The sequence below is a fragment of the Eulemur rufifrons genome, chromosome 10 (assembly GCF_041146395.1).
Source record: "Eulemur rufifrons isolate Redbay chromosome 10, OSU_ERuf_1, whole genome shotgun sequence".
Taxonomy (NCBI): Eukaryota; Metazoa; Chordata; class Mammalia; order Primates; family Lemuridae; genus Eulemur; species Eulemur rufifrons.
In genome coordinates, this window is record NC_090992.1 from 288,126 (window position 1) to 315,993 (window position 27,868).

Below are 27,868 nucleotides of genomic sequence, written 5' to 3' on the forward strand. Positions count from 1 at the left end.
TATGGTGTTACAAGTTAGACTTTTTTTAAATTTGAAGACATTATTCCATTGACTTCTCACAGTGATGTTATTTAGAAGTCAGGTGCCATTCTGATTCTCTGATACTTTATATGTGAAGTGTTTTCTTCTCTTTGAAAGTTTTCTCTTTATCAGCATTGCACTGAACTTACATCATGATGCTCTATAGTATGAGTTTTGTATTGGGCACTTAATGAAACCTTTCTATGTAGCAACGCATGTGCCTCACTTGGTGAAATTTTCTTTCTTTCTTTTTTTTTTTTTTTTTTGAGACAGAGTCTTGCTCTTTTGCCCTGGCTAGAGTAAGTGCTGTGGCGTCAGCCTCACTCACAGCAACCTCAAACTCCTGGGCTTAAGCAATCCTCCTGCCTCAGCCTCCCAAGTAGCTGGGACTACAGGCACGTGCCACAATGGCCAGCTAATTTTTTCTATATATTTTTAGTTGGCCAGATGATTTCTTTCTATTTTTAGTAGAGACGGGGGTCTCGCTCTTGCTCAGGCTGGTCTCGAACTCCTGACCTCAAGTGATCCACCCGCCTCGGCCTCCCAGAGTGCTGGGATTACAGGCGTGAGCCACCGCGCCCGGCTGTGAAATTTTCTTAATTTATTCCCTGTTTATGGATCGCTCGAGGTCAGGAGTTCGAGACCAGCCTGAGCACGAGTGAGACCCCGTCTCTACTAAAAATAGAAAGACATTATATGGACAACTAAAAATCTATATAGAAAAAATTAGCCGGGCATAGTGGCGCATGCCTGTAGTCCCAGCTACTTGGGAGGCTGAGGCAGTAGGATCGCTTAAGCCGAGGAGTCTGAGGTTGCTGTGAGCTAAGCTGACGCCACGGCACTCACTCTAGCCTGGGCAACAAAGTGAGACTCTGTCTCAACAACAACAACAAAAAAATTTATTCCCTGTTTAATTTCTTCCCTCTGTTTTGTCTTTTCTTTTTTTTTTTTTTTTTTTTTTGTTGAGACAGAGTCTCACTTTGTTGCCCAGGCTAGAGTGAGTGCCGTGGCGTCAGCTTAGCTCACAGCAACCTCAGACTCCTCGGCTTAAGCGATCCTACTGCCTCAGCCTCCCAAGTAGCTGGGACTACAGGCATGCGCCACTATGCCCGGCTAATTTTTTCTATATAGATTTTTAGTTGTCCATATAATGTCTTTCTATTTTTAGTAGAGACGGGGTCTCGCTCAGGCTGGTCTCGAACTCCTGACCTTGAGCAATCCACCCGCCTCGGCCTCCCAGAGTGCTAGGATTACAGGCGTGAGCCACCGCGCCCGGCCTGTTTTGTCTTTTCTATCTTGTTTGCCCTCCTGCTACTCTAAGTTTTGGGCCCTCTAGACTACTCCCTTAATTTTTTTATCTTTTCTCTCCTAAATTTTGATCTCTGAATTTTTATTCTATATTCTGGGCCGTTTTTCTCAACTTAATCTTTGCTTTTAAACATTTGATATCCAAGAGCTTTGAGGAGTTTTCTGAATGTTCCTTTTTTTAATTTGCTATAGCTTTTAAAAAATGTTATTCCATGTTTGCAATAACTTATGTTTCTGAGGAAGTTTTTTTATGGCTGTTTGGTTTTTTTGTTTCATTTTTAAATTTTCTCCCCATTTCCTCTTTCTGTTTTGGTGTTTGCCTTTGATGTTATAGGGTTTTTAATATCAATATATGTAAAACACTTATATTTACAACACATATTTATACTTATGTTTATATGGTACCTAGCACACACTGTGCTTAGTAACCATTAGACACTATCTGGAGAACGGACTGGAGGAAAGAAGGGAATGGTGTCAGAGTGACAAACCTTTGTAAGTAGTGTACATAAGAGATGGAGAAAGTCTGAACTTAAATGGTTTTGGGGATTTAAGGGTTGGGGATGGAGGATATAAACAAAGATTAGAGAGACATTCCTAACATTTCCACATGAAGAGTAAGGTAGATTTAAAGGATGGCCTACAGATTTCTGGCTTGAGAGACTCTGTGGCCTCCATGACTAAAACTGAGAAAACAGGCCGGGCGCGGTGGCTCACGCCCGTCATCCCAGCACTCTGGGAGGCCGAGGCGGGTGGATTGTTTGAGCTCAGGAGTTCGAGACCAGCCTGAGCAAGAGCGAGACCCCGTCTCTACTAAAAATAGAAAGAAATGATCTGGACAGCTAAATATATATATATATAAAAAAATTAGCCGAGCATGGTGGCGCATGCCTGTAGTCCCAGCTACTCGGGAGGCTGAGGCAGGAGGATCCCTTGAGCCCAGGAATTCGAGGTTGCTGTGAGCGAGGCTGACGCCACGACACTGTAGCCCGGGCAACAGAGCGAGACTCTGTCTCAAAAAACAAAACAAAAAAAAAAAAACAAAACTGAGAAAACAGCAGGAAGAGCAATGTTGAGAGAACAATATTAAGTACCTTTTTTGGATTTAAGTGTGAGATGACCTCAGCCTATCACTAAAACCTCTTCACAATTTACTCAAATGCCAGGCTCTCTTCTCTCTGTTTTTTAAATTCAGACTCAGAATATTCATAAGTCTCCACATTCAATTTCTCCTTTAAGATATCACAATTAAACTTGTTTAAATTATCTGAAGCATCTTCCTTCTAGACTTTCTTAAGATGTAATAAGTGCATGATTTTGTGTGTGTGTATGTATATATGATTTTAAGAACAGAGGAAAGCCTCAATATGGTAAGAATAATGAGAATAGATACATACCAGACCAGTAAAGTTGATTACCTTGGCGGACTGATTTTTACTAGGAGAATTATTAACTTTTTTTTTTTTTTTTTTTGAGACAGAGTCTCACTTTGTTGCCCAGGCTAGAGTGAGTGCCGTGGCGTCAGCTTAGCTCACAGCAACCTCAGGCTCCTCGGCTTAAGCGATCCTCCTGCCTCAGCCTCCCGAGTAGCTGGGACTACAGGCATGCGCCACTATGCCCGGCTAATTTTTTCTATATAGATTTTTAGTTGTCCATATAATGTCTTTCTATTTTTAGTAGAGATGGGGTCTCGCTCTTGCTCAGGCTGGTCTCGAGCTCCTGACCTCGAGCGATCCACCCACCTCGGCCTCCCAGAGTGCTGGGATGACAGGCGTGAGCCACCGCGCCCGGCCGAGAATTATTAACTTTTTAACCATCCTCGTATTATTCGTTTCAAAGAACTTTGTATGATTTTTATAAATAAAGCTAAACGTTTTTTAAATCTAAAGATGAATAATCAAGGGAAAGTTATTTTGACAAGCCCTGAATTTTGCCAGCTATTTTGAATATAGTCTAAGAAACAAAAAGAAAGAAATAATGTTTAATCCTTATAATTATGGAAAATGTGAAATATTGTCATTTGAGGTCTGAATTCTGATTTTCTTAACAGGTTTTACAGCTCTTTAAAACATTGCACAGGACCAGACAACAAGTTTTTAAAAATGATGCCAGAGCATTAGAAGGTAAGTACATTTTTTACCCTTTGAGAGCAAGTCTGTTCTTTAGGTGGCTGCTAATCTATCTGAGAGACCCTGTGTGGTCAAGACCCATCTTAGGGAATGACCTTCACTCTCTCTCCTCTAATTTACCTTTTATAAAGATTCATTTACATTATACTTCTTTGAGGAGTACTTAAAGAAAATTTCTAAAATATCAAGTTTTCATAAAGAATCAGCAAAAAAAGGGGGGTCAGAGTTGCAGTATTCTCCATTGCTTGCCTTGTGTTCAAGCTGCTAAACCTTCTCTGTAATATAATCAAATTTTCACGTTCCCTAGGACCAGATACTGCCCTGTTAATGCCTGTGTCAGTCTAGAAGTCACAGCAGCTGGGAAAGAGCATCCATTCCAAATGATTCCAAATGCAGTATCTCATTGTTTTAAGTAGTTTCTATTTTATGTGGAAGTCGCAGGCTCTAAAGCTTAAGTTCTGTGTTAGTTATATTCAGTTCCAGTCCTCATACATTTCTAAACCTCCATAAGAGGTCACCGAGGTCGTACACCAACCGTCCCTAGGAATGGTATATGTATCATATTGTGTGTACTTTACATGAGTTCCTGTTTAATTCTCATAACATCTGTATAAGATAGTTACTATTATAATTCCTATTTTTGCAAATGAGAAAACTTACAAAATGTGAAAATATTTGCCCCGTATCATACTCAGTAAGAGGTAGAGCTAAGATTTTGCCTAAGCAATCTGATTCTAAAGCCCAAACTCTTCTTTTTTTTTTTTTTTTTTCTGAGACAGAGTCTCATTCTGTTGCCCGGGCTAGAGTGAGTGCCGTGGCGTCAGCCTAGCTCACAGCAACCTCAGACTCCTGGGCTTAAGCAATCCTCCTGCCTCAGCCTCCCGAGTAGCTGGGAATACAGGCATGCGCCACCACGCCTGGCTAATTTTTTCTGTATAGATTTTTAGTTGTCCAGATAATTTCTTTCTATTTTTAGTAGAGACAGGGTCTCGCTCTTGCTCAGGCTGGTCTCGAACTCCTGACCTCGAGCGATCCTCCCGCCTTGGCCTCCCAGAGTGCTGGGGTGACAGGCATGAGCCACCTCCCCGGCCTAAAGCCCAAACTCTTAACTGCTTTACGTATTGAAATGTATCAATCATAGAAGAAAGTTTTTATGGCTATTCTCCATCAACATGGTGTATTTTTGTTGCTTTAAATTTTTTAAGTAAAATAATTATAAGAACACCTAACATTTATTGTATGTTTGCTAAGCACTTTATATGAATTATTTCATGAAATGCTCACAACACAATAAGGCCAGTCAGATTAGACTAAATTATGCTACTGCAATGATACCAAAGTCTCAGGGGTGTATGTGAACAAGTTTTATTTATCACTTACTTCACTTGTCATATAAGATGCTTAAAATTATATATGTGTGTGTGTGTGTATATATATATCCTCTTTATTGCTATATCTTTATTTTAATTGTTTTGTATGTGTGTATATAGTTTAACATACTTGTATGTATTGTATGTATTGTCATCTTAAAAAATCATTTTAGGCCACGTGCAGTGGCTCACACCTATAATCCTAGCACTTTGGGAGGCCAAGCTGGGAGGATCGCTTGAGGCCAGGTGTTTGAGACCAGCTTGGGCAAAGAGCAATACCCCATCTCTACAAAAAATTAAAAAAACAAAAATTAGCCAGGTATGGTGGCATGTGCCTGTAGTTCCAGTGACTTGGGAGGCTGAGGTGGGAGGATCGCTTGAGCCCAGGAACTGGAGGCTGTAGTGAGCTATTACGCCACTGCACTATAGTCTGGGCAACAGTGTGAGACTCTGCCTTAAAAAAAAGAAAAAAAAGACATTTTAGTCTAAATCCTTAGATGTATAAAAATAAAGCATTAGATTGGATTTATTGGAATCCAATAGTTATAGGTACACAAATGAAGTTCCAAGTAAAAATCAGGGGAAAAAAACTTAGATTACCAAAGGTCAAAGGTGTATAGTAGGTTTACTTACAAATTTGGCAGCCTGTCAAAAGCTCTCCAAGAGATTTCTTATTCTTAGGCTTTGTTTTGTTTTTTATGGGGACAAAACCAATTCTTATTCTAGAGAGGTTTTTCATACAGAATAATATAATGAACAACAAAATTATTGAGATAGAAATTATAGATTAGAAAAGCAAATAACTGTGTATATTTTTTCTCTCTCTAGCAGCCAGAATAAAGATAAATGAAGAATTCAAAAGTAATAAAAACGAGACTTCTCCTAAGAAAATAGAAGAGGTACAGTAATTGAGTTTTTCAATTACAATAAAACACATAAAATTTTCTTGGCAAAAAGGAAGGAAATGATGAAGATAGAGGAGTCATGTGAAACAAAAATCATGACTTGATAGTTAAAGCCATCGCAACCGTAGATACCCTTCACTTATTGGTATGGCTCACCTCCTCCGTGTTACCTGCCGACCTGCACCCAAAACACAGCCAGCTGTCCCGTGAAAAGAATATGGCAGTAGCCATGGTCCAAGCAAGAGCAGCTGAACCAATCCAGAAACCCCAGAAATTCTATCTTCGCCCTAAGGCAAGTGACTAAAATAAGGAGAGTGAGTGTTGTATTAACTCAGAACTGCAGAGGGAACTTCTGCTCTTTTAGCTCAACTAGGCAGTTAGATTTTTTTTTTTAATTCTCATCTTGGCAATGACATAAATAGCCACAAACAGCTTCTGAACTGTTCTTGCTTGCCTGCTATATTTGCATTTTGGTCACTTGCTCTAGTTGAAGACACGCTACTGACACTAGTCTTCTGTGACTCCCTAGTCCACCCAATACACGTTCATTGAAGAAATGCACAATGATTCTTTTCCTGTATCATGCGTATTCTGGCATATACACATTATCTCTGTTCTGAGCTTCCTGTGTCTAACTTTGTATAAAGGAAAGGACTCTTAGGGAGAAAACAAAAAATGGAAGATTATTTGTAGGGTAGTTATGATCCTAAGAACTAATTTGATAAAAAGGAAAATACAAATTAGAGGAATTCTTCCATGTTTGATAGAATTTCCACAAGTAAAAAAAAAAAATCCGATAAAAATGCATTTATGTTTATTTAGAGAATAATACTATTTTTGAAGTACTATATACCTATAATAATCAAGCTAATGAGCCAAAAGGAGATAGCCTAAGTATTCCATCTCTATAACAAAAAGAAAAAAGGGAAAGATTTTGCTGAAACATATGCTAGAGCAAATAGGAAATATATAGTTTTTATTCATGGCAGAAGTTAAGATGACAGTATAATCAAGTCATGACTTGAAGAGAGGCTAAAAGGTATATGAGGAAGATTGTACTATTTGCTATTAATACTTAATAGACTGATTAATAACAATATGGTAATTATTTTTAAATTTTGAAATTATGATTAAAGATTTTTTGATTGAGTTCTGTTTATATCACCTAAACTGGGAAAATGAACTATGCGCTCCCAAATTCATTTTACTTAGCATTAATTAATTAATTAATTTATTTTTTTTTTGAGACAGAGTCTCACTCTGTTGCCCGGGCTAGAGTGAGTGCCGTGGCGTCAGTCTAGCTTACAGCAACCTCAAACTCCTGGGCTTAAGCGATCCTGCTGCCTCAGCCTCCCTAGTAGCTGGGACTACAGGCATGCGCCACCATGCCTGGCTAATTTTTTGTATATATATATTTTAGTTGTCCATATAATTTCTTTCTATTTTTAGTAGAGACGGGGGTCTCACTCTTGCTCAGGCTGGTCTCGAACTCCTGACCTCGAGCGATCCACCCGCCTCGGCCTCCCAGAGTGCTAGGATTACAGGCGTGAGCCACCGCGCCCGGCCGCTTAGCATTAATTTAACATTAAGCAATCGAGGAGTTAGATATTTGTTACATACAGATGTATATTTTGTTCTTTCTGCAACTCTGCAAATATTTTTAGTAGTTTTTAGATAATTACATTGTCATTATTAGAGGGTTCACAAAGTCTTGGTACCAAAAGGAGTCTTAGGCATCTGCTAGTCTAGCAGTTCTCAAATTTGGTGGTCTCAAGATATGTTTACCCTCTTATAAATTGAGGACCCCAAAAAGCTTTATTATATCAATATTTACCATATTAGAAATTTTAAACTTAGAAATTTAAAAAATATATATGATTAATTCATTTTAAGATAATAATAAACCCATTGCATGCTAAATAATGTTTATGAAAAATAACTATTTTCAAAAAAACTTAGTGAGAAGAGTGGCATTGGTTTACATTTTTGCAGATCTCTTTAATCTATGCTGGCTTAATAGAAGTCAGCTAAATTCTCGTATCTCCTTCATTTAGTCTAGTGCAATATGTTTTTAGGTTGAAGTATATGAAAATTCAGCCTCATACAGATGTGTAGTTGGAAAAGGGTAGAAGTATGTAATAGCTTTTGAGATAATTGTGAATATTCTTTGGTACTACACTTCAACATGTGGTCATTTCTTCAAGGTTAGTTGTAATATAGAACTCTGTTGTACGTTAGAGCAATGGATTTTTTTTCTGGCCCCTGGATTCATACAGACCACCTCCTGCTCATCCCCTCTGGTCTCCCTGAATCCCTTGTTCCTTATCTAGCCCTGTTTCCAGCCTTAGATACACGTCTCAACGCAGTTTGTGTCCCTCCAGTGGGTAAGGAGGCCCATTTTTTCTGCCTTCTCTACCCTGCCAAGCCCCTTCCCAGGTGTCAGAAGGTGAGGCTTTGCTCTCCCACATCCTTTTCCATGTCAAGTAATGGCAGTTCCCTCCTTTGAATGCTCAGACCAAAAACCTTGGTACTTTCTAGATTGCTCTCCTCTCACAATTAGATTAATCTGTCAGCAAATCCTATTGGTTTAACCCTCAAAATATATCCAGAATTTGACCAGTTCTCAACCTCCACTTTGTTATCTCCTAGTCCAAGCCACCATCATTTTTCTCTGGACTGTTACAACAGCCTCCTAAGGGGCCTCCCTGCCTCCACCCTCACTCCCTACAGCCTGTTCTCAATACTTTTAAAGACAGAGTGAGCCTTTAAAAAAAGGCATATCTGGCTGGGCATGGTGGCTCACACCTGTAATCCTAGCACTTTGGGAGGCCAAGGCAGGAGGATCCCTTGAAGCGAGGAGTTCAAGATCAGCCTGAACAACACAGAGAGACCCCATCTGGAAAAAAATTTTTTAAATTAGCTGGTTATGATGGCACACACCTGTAGTCCCAGCTACTCAGGAGGCTGAGGCAGGAAGATTGCTTAAGCCCAGGAGTTTGAGGTTGCAGTGAGCTATGATTGTGCCACTGCACTCTAGCCTGGGCAAGAGAGCAAGACTCTGTCTCTTTAAAAAAAAGGCGTTTCCCTTTACTCTTCTACTCACAACCCCCATGGCTTCTCATCCCATTCAAAGAAAAATCTAAAGGGCCCACCGTGGTCTGCAAGGTTATGTGTCATCTGACTCCTGTTACCGCCCCCACGTGAACCATATCCCCCTTAACTCTTCCAGTCTCAGTGCTGCCTTTGAACCTCCTTGAACTTTCTAAGAGCTTTCCTGTCTCAGAGTCTTTAGGCCGTTGTCTCTCCATGGGATGTTCTCTCACATGCCCGCAAGCAGACCAGTGGATTTTCATCAACATTTCCCTTTGAATGGATTTTTCACCCATGCATGATTTTGTAACACCATGCACTGATGATGTAGAAAATACAGGTTTACTAAGTAATACAGAAATGTTGACATAGTTCATTATATAATATTTTTAAATTACATCTATTAATATCAATATCCATCTTATCAGAAAAGTATTGCAAGGCTATTAAGCTCACCATGATGGGTATAGACTCTCCAGAATTATGGTTTTTGCTTGAAATCTTCAATCTTATCATTGTCAGCAAATACTGTCAGTTGTTTTCGTTGAAACAACACAGTCTACTTTTTCAAGAAAATGTCTGCCAAGTAGCTAAGTCTGAATAATCTTGGTTTGTCAGTGGTTCTTTCCAGTAAACATGGTATTTCCATGGAGAAAGCTCTACCTACCTGCTCACAACTCAAACAATGCAGAAGGCTATAATGTTATGAAAATAATTTTGACCTCACAGATTCCTGAGAGGGTCTCAAGGTCCCTCAGGGGTCCACAGCATTTGATTAGGTCTGAAACTCAAAGAGAGTAGCAGATTAACCCAAGGCCACACACTTAATGCCAGAGACAGTTGGAATTCAAGTGTTCTGACTCCTAAACCAATATTCTTTCTAGTGTTCAGAACATCTAACTCTATAAAAGAAAGATTCACCCCCACCACCAAAAATGTGCATTTTAAACACATTTTAAAATGCAAATTGTAACAAAAAAAATACTGTAAATCTGTTTTGGAACAAAATATGGAATGGAGAGATAAAAGTTAAAACTACGCATGTCTAAGCTTTCTGTACCACTTGGAATGGTCATAAAAAGTTAAAAGTCGTTCCCCCTTATCCTCGGGGTATACGTTCTAAGGCTCCGGTGATGCCGGAAACCACTGGTAGTGCCGAGCCCTGCAGATACTGTTTTTCCTGTACATCCGCACCTATGGTAAAGTTTAATTCATAAATTAGGCACAATACTCTTGTGCTTTGAGGCCGTTATTAAGTAAAATAAGAGTTGCTTGAACATAAACCTCTGCAACACAGCAACAATTGATCTGGTAACTGAGACAGCTCCGAAGCGACTAAGGGGTCGGCAGCGTGCGCAGCGTGGACGCCCCAGACAAACCGTGATTCCCATCCCAGGCAAGACGGAATGAGACGGCGCGAGTGTGTTTCGCTATTCGGAATGGCACGCAATCGCAAACTTATAAATTGTTTATTGTTGGAATTTTCCATTTAATATTTTTGGACTGCAGTTGACCATGGATAACTGAAACCGTGGATAAGGGGGAACTGCTATGTTACCTAAAAATAAATTATAGTGAAACTATAGTTTTCAAAAACAGTACATTCATATGAATACACAAAGGATTTATTCTATTTTTTTGGTTTTCTTAACAGCTAATGAAAGTAGGTTCCGATGTTGAATTGTTGCTCAGAACATCTGTTATACAAGGTATTCACACCAACCACAATACACTGCGTAAGTAAAACTAAAGAAAAATGGTTTCTGACTGCCATGTGTTTTAAAATAGTGAACAATTACAGCAGTTTTAATGCTGGGTAATAAAACAGCTTCATTCTGCCAGGCATCATGGTATATATTGTGTATATTTGTAAGACAACAGTTTATAATGCTGATTTATGAAACTCAGTTTTACCAGATTTTTCTAAATTAATTAGCTTATTTTTTTCTTTTTTATCTTAACCCCTGGTTATATTGCAAAACTGCAGTTATAAAGATGGTACAACTTTGTATTTTTCTCATTAATTTGTGGTTCTAAATTTTTCTGGCATCATATATCACCCACCTAGACTATCTATTTGTTTCCCTTTTATTCTATAATTAGTTAATTCAGGAGATTTTGGGTTTTAGGAAATGAAAATATAGTTAACAATCCTTCATTATGCATCCAGACTCCTGGAGGGGCTTCAGCAGAATCTCCTTTCACATTGTATTTTGTTTTTATTTATGTCTGGGCACAACAACAAAAGACGACGTTTGATAAGCACAGTGGCTCACGCCTGTAATCCCAGCACTCCAAGCAGCTGAGGCAGGAGGATCGTTTGAGCTCAGGAGTTTAAGACCAACCTGAGCAAGAGGGAGACCCCATCTCTACTGAAAATAGAAAAATTAGCTGGGCATGGTGGTGCACGCCTGTAGTCCCAGCTACTCGGGAAGTTCAGGCAGGCTGAGGCAGGAGGATTGCTTGAGCCCAGGAGTTTGAGATTGCCGCTCTGCACTCTAGCTCAGGCGACAGAGCAGGACCTTGTCTCAGGAAAAAAAAAAAAAAAGATGACATTCAAAACTGTCGAAAGGTCAGGGTTAGGGAGATGAGCAGAATGTAGAGGCTGTTACCAAAGGATGACAGTCACAGTTAAAAACTGTTTCAAGATGTTTGCTGTGGCTACTTGCACATGGAAATTACTGGAAACATATTCCACACATCTTTCTGGCCTACATAAGCATCTAGGGGGTGTTCCTTCCAAGAAAGCCGTTGTTTTTCTGTTAAAAGGGAGTGGGCTGAGCTGGCACTCTCATTGTGCGCTTTTCCCTCCTCTCTCCTTTCTGCCTGGAGTGCGGGTGTGATGTACAGCAGCAGTGAAGATGAAACCACACACAGGAGGGTAGCAGAACAGGAAGAAAGAAGAGCCTGGGTCCTTAGTGATCCTAAGGGCTTGTACTAGCTCAAGACTGCCTTAATCTGTATTGCTTAATATGTGAGAAATTTAAATTCCTTACTTATTTAAGCCACTCTTTGTTGGACTTTCGGTTATTCAGAGCTGAACAAATTCTAAAATAACATAGGTAGATTTAGCCATTTATTCTTCCATTCTCCCATAAAAGTAGTGTATCATTTTTGTATCACATTCTATTATGCTATAATTTGATGTTTGTGTGTCTTTTCCATTGGATTACAAATTCCTTGAAGCTGAAGAGACTGTTGTGTATTCACCTTTGTATCTTCACTTTTTGATGTAATATCTGGTATAAAATAGGCACATATGTTTGATAAGTGAAATTATTGCTATTGTTCATAGGTTAAAACATACATTATAATTTATTCCCTGATGAAACATCCAAAGATTTGGTAAAAACAAGTGAACTGTAAACAATGGTTAAATAATATTTATTTAACTGGTTTTCATTTAGGTAAGCTAGATTTACCCTCTGGCTAATAGCATTTTTTTAGTCAGACCTGTTCTTTTTTTATTAAGTGAAAATTTCAGTTTTCTTTTTGGGTTAAATTTGTTTTAGTGATATCTTTTTTAAAAAAAACTTTTTTTATAAAAGTAATTCAGATTTACAGAAAAGGTACAAAAGTTGAAGGGTATGAAAATTTCCTTTACCCATATTCTACAAATGCTAAGATTTTACCACATTTATTGTATCATCGTTCCCTCATTTTTTTCCTGAACTCTGAACGCAAGTTGCAGATATAATACCTCTTTGTCCCAAAATGAGCATTTTTAAAATTATGATAGTCCGTTTGGGTTTAGATCTTCTGGAGAAATACTTCTGGGTATATTTCTTTAAAAATACTTCAATGTGTATTGCATAAATATCCAAGGACATTCCCTAATGTAACCACAGTATAATTATCAAAACCGAGACATGAACATTAGTGTAATTCTGTCATTTAAATCTTCCCATTTGTCCTAACAATGCCCTTTATGGCAGAAGAATAAAAGCTTTCCCTCTGGTGCAGTACCCTCCCAGGGCTCACACGTTGCTGTCGTCCTCACGTCTCTTTAGTCCTCCTTAATCTGGAGCAGCCCCTCAGTCTGTCTCTGTCTTTCAGGACCATCACGTTTTGAAGAATATAGGCAGGTTATTTTATAGAATGTTGTGTAAGCATTTTTTCATCATGATAGCTCATCTGGATTCAGCTTTTCTGGAAAAAAGAGGCAGAAATTATGCATCCCCTCAAAAATTTGTATCTTAAGAGCTTTATCTTTTTTTCCTCTTTTTTAAAATTTTTAATAATTATGAGTACATAATGGTTGTATATCTTTATAGGGTACATGTGATGTTTTGATACAGGCATACAATGTGAATTGATCAAATCAGGGTTATAGGGGCATTTATCATTTCTTTGTGCTAGGAACATTCCACTCCCACTCTTAGTTATTTTAAAGTATACCCTGATTGTTGATTATAGTTACTTTGCTGTGCCATCAATATTGTTCATTCTATCTAACTAACTATATTTTTGTACCCATTAACCATCCTCACTTTATCTCCCCCTCCCTCTACCCTTCCCTGTCCCTGGTAACCATCATTCTATTTTCTGTCCCCATGAGATCAATTGTTTTTAATAATTAGCTCCCACATATGAGTGAGAACATGCAAGATTTGTCTTTCTGTGCTTGGCTTATTTCACCTAACATCATGCTGTCCAGTTCCATCCATGTTGTTACAAATGGCAGGATTTCATTCTCTCTGTGGCTGTGTGCTATTCCATTATGTGTATACACCACAATTTCTTTGTCCACACACCCAATGCTAGATGCTGAAGCTGAGTCCAGCCTTGGCTGTGGTGAGCAGTGCTGCAGTACACATGGCAGTGTGCTATTCCATTATGTGTACACACCACAATTTCTTTGTCCACACACCCACTGCTAGATACTGACGCTGAGTCCAGCCTTGGCTGTGGTGAGCAGTGCTGCAGTACACATGGCTGTGTGCTATTCCATTATGTGTACACACCACAATTTCTTTGTCCACACACCCACTGCTAGATACTGACGCTGAGTCCAGCCTTGGCTGTGGTGAGCAGCGCTGCAGTACACATGGCTGTGTGCTATTCCATTATGTGTACACACCACAATTTCTTTGTCCACACACCCACTGACAGATACTGAAGCTGATTCCAGCCTTGGCTGTGGTGAGCAGCGCTGCAGTACACATGGCTGTGTGCTATTCCATTATGTGTACACACCACAATTTCTTTGTCCACACACCCACTGACAGATACTGAAGCTGATTCCAGCCTTGGCTGTGGTGAGCAGCGCTGCAGTGCACATGGCTGTGTGCTATTCCATTATGTGTATACACCACAATTTCTTTGTCCACACACCCACTGCTAGATACTGACGCTGAGTCCAGCCTTGGCTGTGGTGAGCAGCGCTGCAGTACACATGGCTGTGCAGGGGCCTTTCTGATGCACTGAACTCCCCTGCTCTGGACCCACCCCAGCAGTGGGATTGCTGGTAGTGTGCTGGTTCTAGTTTAGTTTTTTGAGGAACCTCCATACTGTTCTCCGTAGTGGTTGCACTAATATACATTCCCACCAACAAAGTATCGGAGTTCTTTCTCCACGTTCTTGCCAGTTATTGCCTGTCTTTTTGATAAAAGCCGTTTTAACTTAGATGAGATGATATCTTGTAGTTTTGATTTACATTTCTCTGATGACTAATGATGTTGAGCATTTTTTCATATACCTATCGGCCATTTGTATGTCTTCTTTTTAGAAATGTCTATTCAGATACTTTGCCCATTTTTTAATCAGATTTTTTATTTTTTTTTCCTGTCATTTGACAGTTGTTGGAGCTCCTTATGTAGTCTAGTTATTAATCTCTTGTCAGATGGGTAGTTTGCAAATATTTTCTCCCATTCTCTGGGTTATCTCTTCACTTCGTTGACTATTTCCTTTGCTGTGCAAAAGCTTTTTAGTTTGATGTGATCCCATTTGTCCAATTTTGCTTTGGTTGCCTGTGCTTTGGGGGGTATTACTCAAGAAGTCTTTGCCCAGACCAGTGTCCCGAAGCATTTCCCCAATGTTTTCTTTTGTAGTTTCATAGTTTCAGGTCTTAGATGTAAGTCTTTAATACATTTAGATGTGATTGTTGTGTATGGCGAGAGATACGGGTCTAGTTTCATTCTTCCGCATATGGATCTCCCGTTTTCTCAGCATCATTTATTGAAGAGACTGTCCTTTCCCTACTGCATGTTCTTGGCACCTTTGTCAAGGATTAGTTCGCTATAGATGTGTGGATTTATTTCTGGGTTCTCTATTCTGTTTTATTGGTATGTGTGTCTGTTTTTATGCCAGTGCCATGCTGTTCTGGTTACTGCAAAGAGCTTTATCTTAGCTCCAGCAGTTGTGTTACCTGGGACTCAACAGTTTTTTCTTGTTGCTTAACGATGTTTCTCAGTGGGGCACTATTGGCATTTTGGATAGCACAGTTCTTCGCGGTGTCAAACGGTCCTACACATGCAGGAGGTTTGGCATCCCTGGCTCCTGCCCACTGAATTCCAGCAGCATTCTCCATGTGGTATGACAAGCCAAACGTCTTTGGTTAAGAACCATTCATTATTCTATAAAGCAGCAGTCTCCAATCTTTTTGGAACCAGGGACCGGTTTCCTGGAAGACAATTTTTCCACGGTGGAGGGGGGAGGGTAGCGTGCAGGGATGACAAGTGAGGGAGAGCGGTTATAAAAAAGCTTCCCGCCCTGCTCACCTCCCGCCCCACCTCCTGCCATGTGGCCAGGTTCGCTACCAGTCCGCAGCCTGGGGTTGGGGACCACAGCTATACAATTTGGGATCTTTAAATTAGGAGAGCATTCTTGCTTTTTCTACAATAGGTTGCATAAACAAATTTTCCCATCATTTTAATTATCAGTATTTGGTAATTAGATGTCCAATAATGTAAGTTTTAGCTGAATTCTGTTCAGTTATTTAATTCGTTATATTTAATAAATAAATGATAAAGAGTTGAGTTGATCAGATGTGTTTTTATATAATAGGAAATGAGAATCCAATTGTTTCCATTTAGAATCAAAGACTCCACCTTAGATGTCAACTGAAACAAAATATCCCTGGGAGATTCACCTTAAAACTAGATATTTTACTGTTATAAATTTTAGAGGGAAATGAGTGTGCTTGGCATTTAATCTTAATTTTAATGATATTATTTTCTCTTACTGTTTTTCTTTCAGAATTGGTTCCTAGGAAAGACCTTCTTATAGAAAATGTGCCGTATTGTGATGTACCAACTCAGAAGCAGTGAATTTTCTATGAAAAAACAAGTCTTTGTACTTTTTAACTTTAAAAAATATAACTCTGGCAAAAGGTCCTGGAAATGTAGACATTTTTCTCTGAACTGGCATATTGAAAATGAATGAATTAGGGAAGAGCTTCATATTTAAATTTCATGTTAAAAGGACATTGCTGAGAAGTGTAGAACATAGTTAAGTATTTCTAAAGGAAAATAGATAAGAAGACATTTACTTTTCATTGAAAATCAAACTTTATAAAGTAAAATAAATGCTTAGAGAAATCCATTCACTTCTCTTTGACCTTAATTAATATTTGGTCTTACAATAACTATGTGAGAATACAATATTTTGACAAGTTGATGAGTTTTTCTCTCATGTGAAATGCAATTATTAGATTTAAATTATTAGATTAAATTGATATTTAGTCCCTAAAATATTCAACTGGTCAAAAAATCACAGTGTGTACCAGTTTGCCACAGAAGGTAGCCTTTGTTTCCTAAAGCACTGGAATTATTTCTGTAGCTAACAAATAATTGTACAGTTTCTTTTTAAAGATAGAGAGAATCTCTGTGTTCTTATAAAGATTTTTTTTTATCAGTCTTCTGAAAATAGAGGAATAAAATATCAAATCACGTAGGGTCACTATGGAATAAAGAAATCCCAAAGTTTTTAGGAAATAGTGGCCCTTGATCAAACTATATAATATGACCTTACTAGAATTAGCTGTATTTAGACCAAGTTAGATTTTATTGTGAAAATATAATTTATGGCTCCATTCTCTTTGTTTTAATGAAACGTAAGTGGCTTCTCTTCTTCCACATGTCCCGCCCCTGACAAGATGGGCAGAAAGGGCTTGGCGTGCTACCATCTAATTCTAGGAACCATAAAATCGTATTTAATATTCTTCTTGTTTCTTTTTTATTTGTTGTCAAAGCATACTGGTATATCCTTGCTGGGTATGATATATCATGTTTGAAGGTAATTTAATTTTAGGAGATCAAATCTTATCAGAATTATTGAGACATTAAACTACAGTCTCCCCTTAATGCCTCCTAATAATTTTTTTTTTTTTTTTTTTGAGACAGAGTCTCGCTCTGTTGCCTGGGCTAGAGTGCCACGGCATCAGCCTAGCTCACAGCAACCTCAAACTCTTGGGCTCAAGCCATCCTCCTGCCTCAGCCTCCCGAGTAGCTGGGACTACAGGCATGCGCCACCGTGCTCGGCTAATTTTTTATATATATATATATATATATTTATATTTTTAGTTATCCATATAATTTCTTTGTATTTTTAGTAGAGACAGGGTCTCGCTCTTGCTCAGGCTGATCTCGAACTCCTGAACTCAAACAATCCGCCCTCCTTGGCCTCCCAGAGTGCTGGAATTACAGGCGTGAGCCACTGCGCCCGGCCTCTCCTAATTTGAGGAGCTCAGGTAGTGTTCTGTGTAATGTATGTATGTCAAAAAATTCCCTACATAATTTTTCATCTCTTAGTTATATTTCTTATTATGTAAATAGAAATTATACCTAGAGAAAAATGTAAGTTGTTTCAAATTTGAAATTTGCCCTTATAAGAGAATGCTGAAAGTCATCAGAACAATCACTGTATAAACACACTGACTTGCTGTTTCAGTGTCTGTATTATATATTTTGAGGGAAGTTGGCTGACATCATTTAAATTTAGTATGTATTCTATATTGTTTCAATATTAAACATTTTTAGAAGTTCACAGATTTTTTTTCTTTAACCTGAATTCCCTGGTTCCATTCTTTTTTTTTTTTTTTTTTTTGTTGAGACAGAGTCTCACTTTGTTGCCCAGGCTAGAGTGAGTGCCGTGGCATCAGCTTAGCTCACAGCAACCTCAGACTCCTCGGCTTAAGCGATCCTACTGCCTCAGCCTCCCGAGTAGCTGGGACTACAGGCATGCGCCACTATGCCCGGCTAATTTTTTCTATATAGATTTTTAGTTGTCCATATAATTTCTTTCTATTTTTAGTAGAGATGGGGTCTCGCTCTTGCTCAGGCTGGTCTCGAACTCCTGAGCTCAAGCGATCCACCCGCCTCGGCCTCCCAGAGAGCTAGGATTACAGGCGTGAGCCACCGCGCCCGGCCCCTGGTTCCATTCTTTACTTAGATTAAATATCTCATCAGATTTTTTTTATAAACTAGCTATCATTAGTAGCAATAGGAATTAATATTTCACATGTTTATTTTATTAAAGGTAGTGGCTTGTAGATTTTCTTTAAGATATATGTAGATACAGATAGGTAAATAAAATACTTCCATGCCATAAGACAGATCAGTAAAGTTCCTATGAAGTGTATAAACATATCAACAACAGGCTTGACTGTCACAAAACTATGAAAGCTTTGGTACTCTATTCTTGTATAGCATGTATTTATATTTCAAATTTATTTTAACTCGTTATTTAATAGTTTCATTAAATAACTTAATTGCTGAGTTCTTGGCTTGTTGAAAAATGAAGAATGAGAAAGTAAACTACTATACCTATATAGAGTTTATTTTGTAAACCATTTGTAGAAACTGAAGCTGATGATTATCTAAGTACCTAACTTCTCTCTTATACAATGTCAATGTTTAATCTTTTTTTTATTGTATTTATTTATTTATTTTAGAGATGAGGTCTTGCTGTGTTGCCCAGGCTAGAGCACAGTGGCTGTGCACAGGCTCACAGTGCACTATGGCCTCGAACTCCTGGGCTCAAGCAGTCCTCCTGCCTCAGCCTCCCGAGTAGCTACAGGCATGTGCCACTGCACCCAGCTCTAATTAAATCTTTTCTATTTAGTTAGTTTACTTAAAAGCTTCCCATGTTCCTACAGAGAGTTGCTGAAATCTAACATTTTGCTGTGACTATTGCAATCTAATGAAAGTGAGGTGTATGAATTCTAATTGCAGATATCTAGGTTCGGAGGCCCAGTGGGACTTCATGAAACAATCTTTTGGCAGAAGTTAGAAACGGTATATGGCAGGAGACTCAGATTTAGGAAGGATATGTAGGGAAGAATACTTCACTGAAGATTTGAAGCTGGGGGAATATGGCAAATAGTTTATATAACATCTGATTCAGAACATTAAAATTAAGATTTGTGTCAAATTGTGTTTAAGCTGGTCCTTATTATATTTTGCCTGTAGTTGCATTTTTCAACATCAATAGTGTCCAAAAAGCACATGATAATAAGAGTAGGTGGAATTTTTTTACTCATTGACAAAGCAAAAAATTTAACTGTAAACACAAAGCCATATTTCAACAAAGAAATGAAAATTCCAATTCTTATGGTAAGTTTTCTCAAGCAAAAGTGGATAGATGCAAAATTAATATAACTTTCCTATATATCAGCTATAACCAATCAGAAAGAAAATGGAAAAGATCCTGTTTATAATAAATAGCAAACAAACTGGGTATAGACAATTTTCCTAAAAAGCTGTAACACTTAAAAATGAGAGGTACACTATGTTCCCAGATGGGACAATTTGAAAATTCTAGAGATGACTGTTCAAAAATTAATCTTTTTTGGCCGGGCGCGGTAGCTCACGCCTGTAATCCTAGCACTCTGGGAGGCTGAGGCGGGTGGATCGCTCGAGGTCAGGAGTTCAAGACCAGCCTGAGCAAGAGCAAGACTCTGTCTCTACTAAAAATAGAAAGAAATTATCTGGCCAACTAAAAATATATATAGAAAAAATTAGCTGGGTGTGGTGGCGCATGCCTGTAGTCCCAGCTACTCGGGAGGCTGAGGCAGAAGGATTGCTCGAGCCCAGGAGTTTGAGGTTGCTGTGAGCTCGGCTGACACCACGGTCCGGGCAACAGACCGAGACTCTGTCTCAAAAAAAAAAAAAAAAAAAAAATTTAATCTTTTGAAATCTCTATATTGCAAGGTACACTCAACCTCCTGGGCTCAAATGATTCTCCTCCCTCAGCATCCAAGTAGATAGAATTACATGCAAGCACCGCCACACGTGATTATGGGGCCTTTTTGAAAGAAAAGTTGACATTATCAAAATTTAAAATATGTATATCATTCAGTCTATTTTTCAAATGCTCACAAGAGTACTAACAAATGTTTACTAAGATATGTGTACAGAAATTTCTGTAACATTGTAATTTTAAAAAATTCAAAACAGGCAAGGCGCAGTGGCTCACGCCTGTAATCCTAGCACTCTGGGAGGCCGAGGTGGGAGGATCGCTTGGGGCCAGGAGTTCCACACCAGCCTGAGCAAGAGTGAAACCCCATCTCTACAAAAAATAGAAAATTAGCAGGTGTGGTGGTGTGCACCTGTAGTCCCAGCTACTGGGGAGGCTGAGGCAGGAAGATCACTTGAGCCCAGGAGTTTGGGGTTGCTGTGAGCTATGACGACACCACTGCACTCTAGCCCTGCAACAGTGAGATCCAGTTTCAAAAAAACAAAACAAAAAAATTTAAAACAGCCTAAGTTTCCAAATTTAGGCTTATAATTAAAATGTGGCCCATCCATACTTTGGCATATTATGCAGGAGTTTAAAAGAATGAGGATATATACACACACACATTGGGTATTCCTAATCCAGAAATCCAAGTGCTCCAAAGTCCAAAACTTTGAGTACCAACATGAAGCTCGAAGGAAATGCTCCTTGGAGCATTTCGGATTTTGGATTTTCAGATTTGGGTTGCTCAGCTGGTAAGTAAATAGTGGACATATGCCAAAATTAAAAAAAAAAATTGAAACACTTCTTGTCCCAAGTCTTTTGGATAAGGGATATTCAACCTATATACATGTGTGTGCGTATAATCAAGTGAAAAAAGCAAGTCACAGCATATATGTTTGCTATATATTCTCTTATGTACAAAAGAACTTTTTGCACACATGCATAAATATGTACAAATGCACAGAAATGATATGTGCTAAATGTCAGCAGTTAATCAAGGAGGAAAAAGATTTGGAGAAGGAAGTGGTAAATTGAAGACTTGTTTTCTGCTTACTCCTGCATGTTTAAATATTATTTACAGTGAGTATATCAACATATAATTTTTAAAACGCAAGCTACTAGTGATTTTTAAAATAATTTAAAATTATGAATATTTCACATATTAGCAAATAATAAAGCAGACACTCATGAACCTAATTCCCACATTTGACAGATGTTACATTTTGCCGTATTTAAGTCATAAAATCTTTTAAAGCTAAAGTCCCACCTCCCTTCTCTCCTCTTCCTCCAGGAATAATCACTGTTTTACAGTTTGTGAATATCATTCATATACTTGTTTTTATACTTTTACCAAATGTGTATATATTCAAAAAACTGTGTAGCATTGTTTTGTAGTTTCAAAATGTAAATGAATGGTGTTAGGCTCCGTGTATTCTGCAACTTGCTTTTCATCATGCATAGGTTTTGGAGATTTATCTGTATTGGTCTTCCACTTTTATATTTTAGTCCATTGAAGGAATAAATGGTTTGTTTAGCCATGTGTCTGTTGATGAACGATAGAATTGTTTCTAGTTTTTTTATATTGCAAACCTGATTTGCAAAAAACCCTAGCACATGGATTCTTACACCCATGTAAATTTTATCTGAATATATATTAAGAAGCAGAACTGTCGAGTCATAGGATATAAACATATGCAAATTTCTAGAAGTTTTTAAATTGCTCTTCAATGTAGTTATACCAGTTTACACTCCAATCGACAGTGTGTGCTGGTTCCATTTCTCCACGTCCTCACTGTCATTGTTATGTATGATCTTTCCCATTGTCAAACTAATGCATAGGAAATGGTCTGTGGTTTGAATTTGAATTTCCTGATTACTGGTGAGGCAGATCATCTCCTAGTATGTTGATTGGCCTTTATGGTTTCCATTATGAATGTGCTTCGGATCTTTTGTCCTCTTTACTCTTTTAGGTTGTCTGGCTTTCTCTTACCAATCCTTTATACATTCTGGATACTAATCTTTTGTTGGTTATCTCCTTGCAGTATGTGAGTTGTCTTTCAACTCCATTGATGGTAAACTTGACTGGGCTAAGGGCTGCCGGTACCGCTGACAGACCGTTATGTCTGGAGGGTGTGACAGGGTGTTTCTGGAAGAGACTTGCGTTTCGATTGGTAGACTGAGTATAGACCATCGTGCTCCTCAGCGTGGGTGCACGTGACGCGGTCTGTTGAAGGCCAGACTAGAACCCAAAGGCTGAGGAAGGGCAAATTCACTTTCTCTGCTTGAGCTGATACATCCATCTTCTGACATTGCTCTCCTGGTTCTCGGGTTTTCAGGCTCAGACCAGGACTTACATCATCAGCCCCCAACTCTCATGCCTTTGGACTCAAGCCTTTGCACCATCCGCTTTCCTGGTTCTCCAACTTGCAGGTAAATGGCAGATTGTGGGATTTCTTGGCCTCTGGAACTGCGTGAGCCCATTCCTATAACAGATCTCCTCTATCAATCAATAGGAAAGTATAAATATTGACATATCCCATTGGTTCTCTTTCTCTGGAGAACCCTGACTAACACAATGTTGCAATCAGTAGGTTTGTAAAGAAAGATCATAGTTTGGCATATGTATTGACTGAAATGCCTATTAAATATCCAAGTAGAGATGTTACAAGGACATAGGGTATAATATCTGGAGCTCAGTAAATGATCTGAGCTGGAGATATAAATCTGAGAGTCATTAGCATAGGTAAGTACTTAAAATTGGAGAGGCGCCATGGCTCATGCCTGTAATCCCAGCACTTTGGGAGGCTGAGGCAAAGGGATCGCTTGAGACCAGAAGTTTGAGACCAGCCTGGGCAACAGCAAGACTCCATCTCTACAAAAAGTTTTATTTTTAATTAGCTGGGCTTGGTGGCGTGTGACTATAGTCCCAGCTACTCGGGAGGCTGAGGCAAGAGCATCACTTGAGCCCAGGAGTTTGAGGTTGCAGTGAGCTACTATGACACCACTGCACTCCAGCCCAGATGACAATGCAAGACCTTATCTCAAAAAAAAAAAAAAAACTCAAAAAATTTCAAATAAATAAATAAAAATTAAAAAGATAAAGTGTATTCTGAAGTGACAGGCCTTGCTAAAAAAAAGAAAATGTAATTTATATTAGGTTGTTAGACCTTGGTGATGTTGGCATACTGACTTCAGCATATTACATACGTGAAGAAAAAGCATTTTTGTTGTTGATAATGGTATAGATTACACCAGTAAGTGATAAGCCTACAATCCTGTTATATTTCAAGATTTAAAATCATCAATAACCATTTAAGTCTGGCACTAGGAAGCTCCCTAAGAGCAGCTTATATATAAGCCCACATTTGTTTCTTATTCTGAATGTACTTCAATATCCTTTTCAGAAGAATAAAATTCTGACCCTTTAAACTAAAAATAAGGTCTAGCACTCTAGTCACTTTTCCAGGAACTGCAGGGCTTTCTTACTTCCCTCCATAATAGTGAACAAGTAAGACTGAAAAACACAATTCAGTGAGGTTAGTCATTAACTATTGTACTCAGAACTTGGGCTACTATAACTTCACTTACAAAAATATCATATTGTGGCTTCGATACACACACAATACAGGTGAAGAAAAGTTGTGGGCTGCCACAGCAACTGTAATATGGGTATCTACTGGAATAAGGTTTTGATTATTTCAGCTTCTGACCACTCTAATTCCTCTACATTTTATATCAATATAGCAAGAATACTTAGAAATACTGAATTTCTATAGATTGTCAGCATATAATGCTCTGGTCATATGCTTGCATTTAATTATGTCATTTAAGAATAACTGTATTTTTACTTTTGATTTTTTTCTCAAAATATCTCTAAGCAAGCAGCAAGTAACACTTATTTCCATCTGCAGCAGCACATTAGCTAATGTGTCTTTTTGGCACTGTGATGGAATATTCTATCATAGTTGTATAAAATGAGACAAGATGACAGATGATAATAGCAAACCAGGGCAGAACCATTACTGGACTTTTGCTCAGGACGAGCCATTCTCCAGGCGGTGTTGTCGTGAAACGTGTGCTGACCACCAGAGCGCAGCGCGGCCATCGGCGCCTGTGCACATCTGACTGCAGTCTCCTGGTCGCATGCGCTTGTTCGTGTGTCTGCAAGACTCAAGTGTCCCCAGGAGCACCATCCTGGGGACCAAAGGTTCTGCTCCCCCGATCTGTGTCCCGGCCGAATCACTGTTCATGGAAACCCTCCTCTGTGGAAGGCCCAGCATCAGCCGCCGCCAAACACAGAAGTGAGAAACTGACCCAGCCCTCAGAGCTCACGCAGCATTAGTAATATTCTCGTGTGCGCATGATCAATGAAAAAGCACAACACACGCAGAAAGCAAGCACCTCCAGAATACCCGCTCTCTTTTTCCAAAGGATTAAGCTTTCATGCACTACGTCTATTACGGGATGGAGAAGCTTCATGCCTAACAGGATAAACTCTGACTCCTTTGTTTCATTTTTTTTCTCCTCTGCAAATAATGTCTAAAGTAAAGAGGAAAATGTTTCTACTTACTTGCAAAACCGAATTCTTCTTTCTCATTTCCCCCTTCCATTTGCAGCACTTTTTTCCATAGGTGAATTGTGTAAACTCAATATTTTATATCCCTTCCTCATTGTCTAGTCAAAAAAATGCTATTAATTGTTAAATATCGGTATTGAAAAAATGTGGTGAGTTACCATTGATATATGTATACCTGACGTCAGAAATTGCTTAAATAACTAGCACATGAAGAATATTCACAGTAAACATTGTGTAAAGTTATAATTTTTGCACGATTAGACAATTAGCAATGTGAAAAAGATGTCATTCCCCAAATCTTTCAAACAGCTGTGACTCATCATTACATAATATTCACATGAGCGAGTGTTCAAGAAACTGTTTGAATTCATAAGAAAGAGCAGCTAAGTCTTTCTACTTTTATATCTCTGTGATGACAGGAAATTTCCACTCAATCCAATTTTGCTAATTTGGGATGAAATCTCGTAATGCAAAGATAAAATGGATTTTCACGACCACATACAAAGTCAACAAGGAGTTCTTGGCCATCGGAAAGCCCGTAAGTCCTGAAATACGAGCACTTCATACTGGCTAAATGCATAGACTTCTGCCCGTGGACTGCCCGGGTCGACTCCCAGCTTCCCTCCTAGCTATGTGTGCTGGGCCCGGTTACCTAACCTCTCTGCTTCCTTCCCTTAACAGGGAGAATAATAGTCCCTACCTGAATTTAATTAATATATTTGAACTACTTAGAACAGTACCTGGCACATTGTAAGCACTGAATGTGTTAGCTATTCTTTGCATTACTTGATAGTGACACTGAATCAAAGAAACTAGAACTATTGCTAAAAGAAACTTAAACATAAATGAATGGAGTTGATGAGTGTCACACATCACTGCGCTTGCTTTTGTGCTTCTGCTGCATGTGTAATGCACCGTCAGACGAGTCGCCTGCAATCCTGTCTTGGCCTCAGAGGGCCCATTACCTGCTCCTCGTCCAGTGGTTTTATCTCAGCAGCTTCTCTCACAGTGACTTGTACACGGGTGTAGACACAGTGGAGGACAGGCGTGGAGGGCATGGCACCCTTTACCTCTCAGTACCATTCCCAGTGGCTTCTTGAGAAAGGCAATGACAATAGCATTTTCTACCTTCCAGCGTCGTCCTAGAGTCAAGTCTTCAGCCCTCTCACCCTGAAGGGTGACTGCTGACTGCTTTCTTAACTAAATGTAATCAAATCATCGTCACCCCATCCATTTTCTTAAAATAGCAGGTGATTTTCTCTCCTCCCAAGCACTGTTTCTTAGCTAAAGTAATTGACTCATCATCACCCTGTCCATCTACTTAAAATAGAAAATTGTTTTCTACCCTTTTTTCTTCTAAATGCAACTCAGTTGACTGTAAAACATATTGTTTCTTTCTTTCTTCCATTCCCACCTGACATTTTAATCTAGACTGGGGCATCTTCAGACCAGAGTTGAGTGCCAGCGACCAGGAGAAAGCCTTCTTCTCTGGCCTTGCCCTAAATACGACTGAAAGCACGCCCCAGGCAGACTGACCTTCCCTCTCCAGACAGGGCGTGTTTCTGTGTTTCTGCAGGACGAGTACCAGGAGGCACTCTCCTGGGGCACAGCTGCCACCTTCGAAGCTTACTTTCCATTGATCTGGCAAACATTCTTGCTGTTTTATTGTTTAAAGACTGGTCAAGTGCAGTAGTGAGAAGGGAGGAAAGAGTAGAACAAGGAGTTCAATCTGTAACTCTCTGTGATCAATCACGACCTTCGGACCAGCCAAATTCTCTTGCTTTCTTATGATTAACATCATAAACCAGATTAAAAAAATGCAATTTACGACCAGCCTGAACAATATAGTAAGACCCCATGTCTACAAAAAATAGAAAAATCAGCTGGGTGTGGTGGCGTGCACCTTGTAGTCCTAGCGACTCCGAAGCGTGAGTCGGGAGGATTGCGTTAGCCAAGGAGTTTGAGGTTGCAGGGTTACAATGACTCCACAGCACTCTTAGCCCAGGCAACAGAGCAAGACCCTGTCTCGAGAAAAAAAAAAAAAAAAAAAAAAACAATTTTCTACGTAGAACAAAAACGTCCCCCAAATGGCTTGCAAACCATTGCTGTTCTGGTTTGAAGCCAGTCCTTCCACTTACGCGCTAGACCCCATCCCTTGCTTTCCAACAAAGGACACCCCCAGAAGTCCCTGCTCCCTAGCCCATACTGTCATTTTCCACCCTCCACTGAGTCACTGCCTTCAGCCTACAAGGATACTATTTGTGCCATCTTTAATAAAATAAGCAAAAAACTCTTTTTGATCTACTTTCCCCTCTACCATCCAGTTATTTCATAGCTAAACTTCTTAATAGCCATCTGTAAATTCAGTCTCCAATCTTCGCCTTCCCACTCTCTCTTGAACCTACTCCAATCAGCCTTTTGCCCACACGACTCCGCCAAAACTGTTCTTGTCGATCATTCCAGTATTCCGTTGTCAGTTCTCATCTGACCAGCAGCATTTTGTGACATCAGTCACTCCTCCCTGCTCCATGTACTCTCTACACTTGGCTTCCAGGGTGGCACATTCTCTTGGTTTTCCTCCTACCTCCCTGGCTGTTTCTTCTCAGTATCTGGCTGACTTGGTCTCTTCTCTCTAACCTCTTGGTGTTGGAGTGCCCGGGCTCAGAGCTGGGCCCTCTCTTCTCTATCCACACTCACTTTCTGATAATCTCCTCTGTTCCCTGAGCTGTAAATGCCACCTCTAACCTGACAACTCCCAAATGTGCCCCCCCAGCTCAGACCTCTCTCTCTTAAGAGAGGTCTCGTGGCATGTTCATTTTCGTGGCAACTCCATCCTTCCACCTGCTCAGGTCAGAAATCCTAGAGTTAGCCCTGACTCCTCTCTCTCTGTGTCTCTCCCACACGCTCACATCTCACATCCAATCTGTCAGGAAATCCTCCTGGGCGTCCCCTTCAATCATATGCAGAATCTGACCACTCAGCACCTCCCTGGTTACTACGGTGTTCGGGACCATCATCCTCTCTCACCTGGCCTAACCCAATAACCTCGTCCCTCATCTCTCTTCCTCTGACGTAAACCCCACAGTCTATTCTCAAAACAGCAGCCTGAGTGAGCTTTAAAACTGTAAGACAGCTCATGTCATTTGTCTGTTCAAAGAGCTCCAATAACTTCCCATTGTACTCAGAGTAAAAGCCAAACCCTTACAACAGTAGGCTGAACATCGCATGAGCCAGGCGGTGGTGACAGTGCAGTTTGCCAACCCCTGCAGAGGGCAGGGGGCCGCAGCCCAA

General features: G+C 39.5%; 1 protein-coding gene across 1 annotated transcript in view; it reads left to right on the plus strand.

The window, feature by feature from the left end:
* LYRM7 (LYR motif containing 7) overlaps nt 1-22,576 on the plus strand; it is a 28,914-nt gene extending 6,338 nt beyond the window's left edge. The window contains exons 2-5 of the mRNA XM_069484014.1: nt 3,380-3,452; nt 5,657-5,727; nt 10,478-10,559; nt 22,338-22,576. Coding sequence (XP_069340115.1) covers nt 3,380-3,452; nt 5,657-5,727; nt 10,478-10,559; nt 22,338-22,435 — 324 coding nt within the window. The 3' untranslated portion in view covers nt 22,436-22,576. The remainder of the gene's footprint in view (nt 1-3,379; nt 3,453-5,656; nt 5,728-10,477; nt 10,560-22,337) is intronic.
* The last annotated feature ends 5,292 nt before the right edge of the window (nt 22,577-27,868 follow it).